Source organism: Branchiostoma belcheri, unplaced genomic scaffold (assembly GCF_001625305.1).
Source record: "Branchiostoma belcheri isolate BF01 breed outbred unplaced genomic scaffold, Haploidv18h27 scaffold17, whole genome shotgun sequence".
Taxonomy (NCBI): domain Eukaryota; kingdom Metazoa; phylum Chordata; class Leptocardii; order Amphioxiformes; family Branchiostomatidae; genus Branchiostoma; species Branchiostoma belcheri.
The window spans coordinates 2,294,995-2,305,119 of NW_017803157.1; the positions used below are offsets into that span (position 1 = coordinate 2,294,995).

The 10,125-nt window shown below is 40.2% G+C and overlaps 1 protein-coding gene across 1 annotated transcript; it reads right to left on the reverse strand.

Moving 5' to 3' along the window:
- Window positions 1-57: 57 nt before the first annotated feature.
- LOC109466845 (poly(ADP-ribose) glycohydrolase-like) lies at window positions 58-9,917 on the reverse strand. The gene is made up of 15 exons (XM_019764703.1): window positions 9,798-9,917; window positions 9,426-9,611; window positions 9,156-9,276; window positions 8,668-8,806; window positions 7,364-7,438; window positions 6,635-6,727; window positions 6,176-6,336; window positions 5,588-5,679; window positions 5,066-5,202; window positions 4,519-4,666; window positions 3,857-3,935; window positions 3,304-3,412; window positions 1,877-1,982; window positions 1,428-1,556; window positions 58-990 (listed from the first exon to the last, which is right to left on the reverse strand). Exons 2-15 carry the CDS (start codon window positions 9,577-9,579, stop codon window positions 716-718), a joined length of 1,818 nt encoding a protein of 605 aa, XP_019620262.1. The 5' UTR covers window positions 9,580-9,611; window positions 9,798-9,917; the 3' UTR covers window positions 58-715.
- Between the last annotated feature and the right edge of the window lie 208 nt (window positions 9,918-10,125).

Consider the following 10,125-nt stretch of genomic DNA (forward strand, 5'->3'; position numbering starts at 1 on the left):
CTTCATGATAGTGGAAGGTCAACTTCAAGGTTGTTTAACGGACTATGTAATTCACTAGACATACAGCAGGCATAATTACCCTCAAAAGCAAGTTTTAACTGCTTTAAATTCACAAAAACATACTGGTAAATGGTTTCATACCTTAAAACTTTGGCCTCTGTATGAGACTTACTTTCATAGAATTGATAATACCAAGGGGTAAATTTTGATAATTCAAATGTTCCAAAACTATAACATATTATTATAATAATACATCTTGAATCTGGGTTGATATAAAGAAAATACATAATACTTTTGGTCAATTAAAGTTTTAAAGTAAATTAAATAAATCCTTCTGCTGTTTTTTCTCTAGAAAAAAAAAGAAACTTTGTTAATTTATAGTAAATTTACAATATAGTTCCTTTTACAAAGTACATAATAGGTCAATAAAAGTTAACCTTATGCACAGTCAGTTCATAACTGCTGAGAAGAAAAAAAGTGGCTTAGCAAAGAATATCATCATGTTCTTTGTAAGATATGAATGCCACAATGCTTTTATCAATTTCAAACTAAATTGTGGGAGAAATTAAATGTATAAACTGTGTGCTTAGATAAAGGGATCGTCATTTTTTACAGTCACTGCATTTAAAGTCAAAATATACATGTACACCTTACGAATCCTCATTTTAATCATTATAGTATGGAACTATAATTACATCATGATTATATGACACCGTTATGGTGTCATGGCTTTATAATCTACAGACTCTTTCCTATCAGTTATCCCATCTGCCCCTGCCTCTTCCTCGTCTGACCCCCAACCCTTGATCTGTGACCCATGCCCTTTGCCCTCTGCCCCCTGCTCCCAGTCCTGGCCTGCCCCCTCCTCATCAGTAGAGTCCTGGAAGTCTGTGTACATCTGGTACACGTAGCTGAACAGTTCCACGGCTGGTCTCCTGGAGGTTTTGGCACTGGTTCTGTTGTAGGACTGGATCACATTCCACAGATCACCTAGAAACACAATAGATAAACCATGTTAGTCATGTTTACCGAAGGAAAACATATTGTTTTTGCTCAGTTTCTTCCTCTTCTTCTTCTTCCGTTCAAAACAAATAAGGTCAATGACCAGGACCAGACGTCTATCACCATGGTAACTGGTGTAGGGTTACATAATGTTGCTGGTGCCATGCAGAACTGAGTTCAAGAGGGGCTGCATGGTCACCATACATGTACCAGGTATATGTGTGTTTGAGTAAGAATAAACAGTTTGTTGAGCCATGTGGGCCATGTGAAGGTAAACATGATGCATTTGCTTTTTAAATGTTACCTTTCTAGTTTGCTATTGTTTTCGTTTATAAGCTCCACAAGCCACAACATTAGGGGCTGACATAACTATTGTGTTGCAGGGCCCAAAATAGAAACACGATAATATGAAGGAGGACCATTACCAACTGTAAGACTGTTTGCTTCTGCAAATTCGTGCATCTTATACAGGTCTTCTGCCAGCTGTGCATCCCCGAAGGTGAAGTATGCCAGGTCTCTCTTGGCTACTGCTGATGCCATCATCTGGATTAGACCTACAGTAACACAGAATAAGGTTAAAGAACTCGAAGGTAAGAAGTTACTACAAGTAAACATTGAAGGCAACCAGGACAAAAAAGCTCTAGAGATGATTCAAATTGGCACAACTGCACCAAATTTAAGATTAATCTTCCTTGTACATGTGCAATTTGCGCATGCTGTCCTTTTTCACTATCTATTCTAATGTGGACAAGAATGTTGTGCCATTTAATGATGACAGTGAAAAAGTTGAAGTCATACATGAACTATTCTAGAACCTAAGGAGATATGATATTCCTGTTAATAAGATTATTAGTATTACACCAGCTTCACTAACCCTTTATTCTAGGGTCACCTCCAAAAGCACCACACCCCCAGTTGCCTGTTGCTATAGCTGACAGGTTGCTAGGCAACACGTCTGGCCTGTAGAAACCGCAAAATGCCTGCAACAAAAGGAAGAACAATTTGACATCATCAAGAAAAAAAACACAAGAAATCCTAAATTTAACAAGAAGCCATAGGTGACAATTCTCCGTGAAGTATTATATATTGCAACAAAAAGAAGTAGCCATTGGCGACAATTCTCTGTGAAGTGTGATAAATTGAACAAAGAAAAATTGTTTAAACGCGCGTCGGCTCAGTCATCTTAAGACGCAACAACCAATCAGAGATGCGAGATGCCTACACGTGACGCGGGAAGGGCGCGCGATGCCCGAAATATTTTTGCGTCAATATTCAGCGCCGTGATTCAAGAGATTAATACCCGGAAACAATTTTTTTCTTGTTTTGAACGCATTAACATGCATTTACGCTAATCTAGTATGATTCAGGGTTACTTTTTTTTTAACCTGCCATGGCCAGATTATCTAAAGATGTGTGTATTGTGTGTACAATCTATAGAAAGAGAAATGTACATCAGGTCCGATCATCCGATTTTCACGTTTCGGTTTTTTGGACTCGGTTCATGAACGTATTTTGGTTTGGCTCCTGGAATGTGCAAAAAAATGACTCCCGGGACTGTCTACAGGGAACACTCGCACATTCGCGGTGTATCAGGACAGCGCGACTGGTCGTCATTAGCGCAGTAACAGTTGCATAAACGGACGAAACCATTTCAAAGAAATGGGGATGTTTCGAAAATAAGCATTTACTCCAATATCAAAACAGCTACGGTAAAAATAAAAAGACGTGCATCATCCCGGACATAATGCAACACCACATGCGAAATTACACAGAAATGCGACGTACGGAAGAATGCGTTTTGGCTGCGAACATCTTCCAAAAAACTTGGCATCTCTTAACCATGGGCAAAAACATCTGGAACCACTTATAAAAACCACCCCGTATCTGCATGAACTTTTTTGAACCCCACTGCTATTCCAAACAACGCGTTTTTCTGGACCATTCCAATTCGCCTCGTAATTGTAGGGGTGCGTCTGCGATATTACATTGACCGCGAAAGCAGCAACGGCAAAAATACACATTCGTGCATCAACACGGGCATGCCCGCAGACGGCGTATAAAATTGCGTACCGATTACACAAAGAGAACCCAGTGTTTTGACTGCGAACATGAAAAATCAGCCGATCACAACACTCCGTCCGGAGGTCCTGACCTCCTTCACGGAGTAAAAAGAACAAAATAGCATTGTTCCAATAGGATAGACAAATACTGCTTAGGATATTGTATGGAAAGAAAATCTGCAGCAACCAACATATACTACTTCTAAAAGAATGACATTTTTACAGAGATAATGTTCCTGACCTTATCCAGCTCTCTCTTGACCATACCAGGAGTACACTGTTCTGTATATGTCCTGTACTTCAGAGCATCGATGGCCACTACCTCTGTACACCTTCTGCCCCATGTGTCCCTGAAATTCACCAGAAAAACAAAACTTCACCTTTTGTGCTTCCATCTGAGAGCATTCACAGACAAATCCTTTTACTATATGTAGTTTGACAGTCGCATATTAAGCATCATAACTGCTAAATTTGGAATTATTTCATAATGTGAACAACTAGAAACTACTAGAAATGTAACATTTGCAAAGCATAATGTTTACCTTTGCACATGGTCTGCTCTGTTAATTCTTAATTAAACACAATCATAAACATGGTGACATGAGTCTAAATCCCTCCTGATATAAAACTGCAACATGATGTAACCCAACACTAGTTACCATGGTGACAGATGTCTGGTTCAGGTCATTGACCTTACTTGTTTGGAGAAGAAGAGACAGAAGAAACAGAGCAAAAACAATATGTTTTCCTTCTGCGAACTAAACATAAATAGACAATAAAGTTAGAAGTTGCACCTGGTTGTCTGGTCCTGATAGTCACCTGCCCATTTGTAGGTGTCTGAATACCCCTCGTAACAGCTGTACTGCTCTGCACCTGCAAACAACAAGCGCAGGGTTTAATGATTTTACATTTTGTATTTCAAATAAATGTCTTGAACAAATGCAAGACTAAAAAGTAAGGGTCCTTCCCGGTGTGAGTGGTTCAAACCTTACAGTCCAGTCTTATGCAGCTTGTACTTACATGTAAAAAAACTGGTGTGTTACACCTGAAAAGGCAGTTTACTGGTTATGCGAAACAAACAAATAAAAAGAGCTGTTTTCTGTGCTTGTCAAAAGAAGTGCAGGTACTGTATTTCCTGACAAATTGAGCCTGTATATACTGTACATAGCTTCTGTCACTGGTAAATGATTACCTTTCTAGTGAGCTGATCTGGTTTGTGATACAGTACTTGGAGGAAAAAATTTTCTATTATGGTAAGTAACAATTACTTGATGAAAATTTTATTTGTCTTTTTGAGCATCTCTTTTGTCTTTGTCAGGTATTCTGGCCCTGCCACGCTTCATTTGTGATCAAGACCAAACATGGTCAACAAATTGGTGTAAGACTTATAGTAACATTTGACAGTGTCCTGGAAAGATAGCTCCAACTGCTATCATTGACAGAAACAGATACTCACCGATGATGACCAAGCATTCGTCTGCCTCTAGTGTTTCAGTGAAAAGCCTGGATAGGATCATCTCTGGGCAGATTAGGAACCTAATCTCTTCCTGCACTAATCCAAATCCTAGTACACCTCCTCCTATGACTTTATTAGCAAAGTCAACCTGTAACACATGTCACACTGGTCACTTAAAATTAGAAAAAAAATCATAAAATTTCAAAAATTAAATTAACTTTAAGGGCATTTATTTCAGGTGGTACAGTAAAATAAAGTCTACCTCACTATGTCTTAGAAAGATCTTTATAAAAAAAGATACTATAGAAACATTTCACTCTAAAGTAAATACCTTAAGTCCTTATACATTGAAACTAACAAGAATTTATTTTTTGATAGAAAAATAGAGCAGGTCTGTGGTGGTTTGTGGTGGAAAGCTGACATACAATGTAAAGGCTGACTCTTGTCAGTGCCCCCCCCCCGAAAAAAGGCTACAGTTGGGGGGTTTGTTAGGGTTGGTTGGGTAAAAACACAACTTTTTTCTAGGCCTAAGGCAAAAAATACCAACCTGTAACATCCCTGTACCATCCTCCTCTATAGTTCCTTCAGCTGAGACATGGAGCCTGGTCAGCCTGTCCTTACAGGTCGTCCACACCGGCATTTTGGGGAAGGACTGTCGACGGAAGGTCAACGTTCCACAGGGCACTGGGAGAACACAGGAGGCAAAGTTTTCCAGGTGCCAATACAAAAATACTACAATACACAAGACAGAAACTTTCTGATATTACAGATTCAACTTTAAACATAACTCAGTCTCTTTCATATGCATGTACCTGAAAGAGAAAACGTATACAACGACATCACATATATAAGATGCATTTTGTTTGTACAGTTTTACCCTGCCCAAGTTAGACAGCTTAACAGGCGTATTATCCAAACATACAACACTACAATTACACACGCACACCTGTACCTACCTACCTACCGCTCCACCGCATATCAGCTACTGCTGAGGCGGGCCATCATTGCTTTCCATCTTCCTCTGTCTTGTGCTGCTCGCACACGCACACACACACACACACTCACTTACTTCTTGTGGTGACTCTCTTGAAGTAGTGCAGAAGTGTCTTGAGCTTCTCTGCACGTCTTCTATCCACCCCATGTTTCCCTCCTTTAAACAGACTGAACAACAAAAGCAATGTATATGTTTGCTACTCACATTTTGTATAAAGTGGACAGAAAGGACAATATTTCAGCTTCAAAAAGATAGCCTGTATGACATCATAAACTACTAGTGTGTGGAAAGATTGTAAAATATAGAGGAAACTGGTCATGAAAGTTCATCTGTGTTGGTAGTTACATGTTTAGAGTTGAAAGTTTTGTTCCAACACAGAGTTGTTCTCACATAGAGTTTTCGAACCAGTCACTCTGGCCTTCTTCAGTAAACTGACTTAACGAGACTGGTCATGGGGCTTCTGTGAAGTGTGACATCAACACTGGTTCAAAGATATCAACCGCGACGAGGGCCGACATCGTTTACCAGATACCTTTGACCTAGTGTACACGTCACACTTCAGACAAGCAACGTGACAAGCATCACTGGGTCAGTCTGAGTGACTGGTTGAAACAAAAGTTTTAACTTAAAACATGTAGTAGAACTTCTTTCTGCAGTACTCACTCATTAAAGTTGATGCTAGGAAAGGAGGAGTATTCTGAGTTCCTCTGGTAGGCGTTTCTTCGTGGAAAGGTGCAGAAGAAGGCATTGGATAAAAGAGAGGCCACCTGCAGCTGGGACAGGGTGATGCTGTGTCTCATCTGCTTCTTCAGTAGTGGGGGGCTCTGTAATCACAAAGAAACAGGAGAGTTAATAAAAGGTCTAAGAGCTAGAGACAACTATGCTCTACACTTTAAAAGGTTAGGAACTACGTGCTACGTTGTGTCATCACCCATGAGAATGTGTTATTGCTTAGAAGCAAATAATCTACACAACTTTTGTACCATTGTACAATTCTAGTACACCTTTACGCGTATTATTAGTTGTAGTAGGCATCCCTTCATCTCAAGAGATGATGACAGCACTCTAGGCCTGGTATAATTCAATTGTACTGTAATATATGAAAAGAGAATGTTTTCTCACCTGCGTTACAATCTCAGGTAGTCTAAGAGCTAACTTCACCATAGCAGGCAGGGTCACTTTGAAGAAACTCCGAGCTTCATCATCATCTAAATACTGTTCAAACACATGAAGATAACAAGACTTGGTGATGTTTAAGATCTTCTTACTGGTATTTATCCTTGGCTTCATTATAGCATGCTTTAATGTGCACTTTCAAGCAAATAACATGCTTGTGTTACAGCAAACAGAAGAGTGAAAAAGACCACTCTGTACCATAACAGAAGTCATTGAACTTGTTAGAAATGCTTTCAAAAATCAATAAAGTCATACATGGTGTTATTACTCCTTAGGCCACATCAATTTAATTTCTTGGTTAACGGATTCGCCGCTTCATTTTTTTCTGATTTGCAAATAAAAATAAAAATTCAGAATCAACTGCAAAATGGTCATATTTTTCCCTGGACAGTTGAAAACAGTCCTTTTCTTACTACTTGTTACAGTCATTCCATCTTTCAATGCAGTGGTATCATAAAAAGTTCAAAATTCATTGTTTAAATTTTGAACCAGCCTGGTGTGTTGACTTCATAGCTCCTATCGTACCATTTTGGGCCATAATAGGATGCCTAGGCCTGTTTTTATTTTTTTATTTATTTTCGCCCGCCCGCTCCATTTTTTTTCCTAGAAAAATCCGTTAACCAAGAAATTAAATTGGTGTGGCCTTACCAAACCTTAAGACCTATGATCACATACCTCTGTAAAGAATGAGTGTAGTCCTCTGAAGTCCCATCTATTGGCATATCTGGAGTTGTATGTCAAGATTGCCTCCTGCAAAAAGGCACAGCAACATCAGATAAAGGTAGTTTCATACCTTGTTGCACAGTTGCACCAATATCAAAATTATATATATATTTACCTAATCAATATGTACATAATTGAACAGCATTTGAATATCAAATATTATTATTAAAAGAACATACCTCCAGGTCCAGGGAGTTCTGTATATTGCCCAGCAGAGCTGACTGCACCACCTCCCACCGACTCTTTACCGTCTTACTGCCGTCCTGATTGTAGGGAGCAAAATGTCACAAACTGCTACGATTCTGTGAACTACAGACTTAGTTGTAGGAGTACTGATATCAACTCTCAAGTCAATTCTGCTTACACATGTATATACACTGCAGAGTTAAGAGTTAAGTTTTTGACAATTTTTCTTTCTTGCTGATTGACTGGAATTAGACCATGTAACACTTCTTGAATTCACATGATTCAGATTTGTACTGTTGCAGTTCTGTATAAAACATTACAGCCACTCAGTGGTAAGACTGCATACATAGATTGATTCTGGATTCTTTCTAAACAATAATATAAAGCATGTCGGTGAAGGTTAGACATCCAGGTAATATGATACGCCAAAAAACATATCAATCAATAGTTCGTACTTATAAACCTGCTTTTCTGACAACTTTCCAGTGTCACTGACGTAAGGTAGAGGATGCTACATAAAATGTCTGACTGTTTCCAAAATCACATCATGCTGCTTGAGTAACTTTTTGGCAATGATACAGAGGTCCTCACTCACTATAGGTGAAATGAACAAAAACAATCTGTTTTGACATTTGAGAGAACAAGACTGTATTCCCACCTGGTCTTGTACAGGGTATAAGTTGTCATCTGAGCAGGGCATACGCACATGGGCGTCGTCCCATACGTCTCTGTATTTGTCTGGGAAGGGTCGTGGGGGATCACCTGGCCGTAGGTGGGGCTGGGATAATACAAGTCAATCTCATTTAGGCCAGTAAAAATTTTACTAAGATAAAAATGTTGTCTTTTCCAAATACTGTATCACTATTATATGTTTATCCCAATTATCTCACAGTGACACTTTTTGTTTTAAATATGCCTTCTCTTTCACTCTTACCGGCATATTCCACTTAGGAAAATGGGAAACTGGAAACACAACATTTTTTTCCTATGCCTTTTTACAGTGAACATTCTATAAAGCTTGGTCAGAACAACAGCTTGAATTCAAAGCTGTGGGTCTGTGTTTGCCTTACCCTGAACAGTACAGTATGGTGAGTGTCAGGTCTGAGGGTGGGGAGGGGACTGCTACAGGCCGGGGTCCGGTTCAGGGCAGATATCGCTGTCCCAAACCAGCTGGGCTGGGAAGGGTCTCTCTGGGATAACACTTCTGGGCTGCAGAAGAAAATACATGCACATATATATTTCATTCAATAATAGTTAGGACAATTCCTCTTGTACAGTAAACTAATATCAACCATTCTTTTTTATTTACCATGTCTACTTCGTTGAAAGGATGAGACAATGAGTGAGTGAGTGAGTGAGTGAGTGAGTGAGTGAGTGTGTGAGTGAGTGAGTGAGTGAGTGAGTGAGTGAGTGAGTGAGTGAGTGAGTGAGTGAGTGAGTGAGTGAGTGAGTGAGTGAGAGTGATACAGCAAAAATCAATTTCTAGTGTTGGGTTAAGAGACTGATGGTCAGATCTGGAATTGCGTGCAGTATTCAGTTGCATATAAGTGAGACTTACGTAGAAAACACTGGCTCTGAGTCTTCATACAGAAGAGTATCGCTCTGGTTAGAGTGTGAGACAGGGGAGTCTGCCGGCGGATCACTTAGGACAGGCGACTCTGGAATCACCATGGGAGAGTCTGGAATAACCAGGGGTGAGTCTGGACCCCCGTATTCTGGACTACTGTCAGATCTACTCCTCCTACTTCTGTGCTTCTGGTCTTTCCTTCCATGGTGAGATGTAGACGCAGTCTCTCTACTTGTGCTTGGCTTGTCTTCATCGACGTACTTGCTTCTGACCACACCCGCGGAGCTGGGTTTGTGTCTGCCATGTCGGGAGGAGCTCGGATGACTAGAGGGAGAGTCATGTGACTTATGGTGGTGCCTGTGATGATGGCTTGCAGAGCCCTGATTGGCTGGCTGGTGATCAGGTGACTCATCATGAGGAGGAGTAGACCAAGGTGACTTTGCACTCCTGTGTTTGAAACAATATGAAACAACAAGTTATAAAAGATATTGGGGCACAAATGTCTACATAAGCTTGCTGCCACCATGCCAGTGCATGTGAAGCTGGTGTTTTACGCAGAAGGGTGATTATACCGGCTATACAGATATTACAGAAATTATGAGAGTCTACAAGTCTTGCAAAACAGAGACTAACCTTCTTCTCTCAGCAGCACCGGCTGCCCTCTCCCTCATCTGTTGGGACATCTCCTCACCTCTGTTGTCTGACATCTCTTCTTCTTTGTCATTGGCTAGATCAATTAGGATAGCTTCCTCAACTGGAAATGAGATCATCAATGATTTTAGTGGCGCTAATGGTCAGAGCATTCACCTCAGAATCAAGAGGTCCTGGGTTCGATCTCCCAACACTTACTTTACACGACTTTCTACATGACTTTCCTCACTTCACTCATGTGGAAATGAGTACCTAGCATTGGTTTGGGCTGTCCGTCAGATAGGACGTTAAAATCATGGAGGTCCTATAT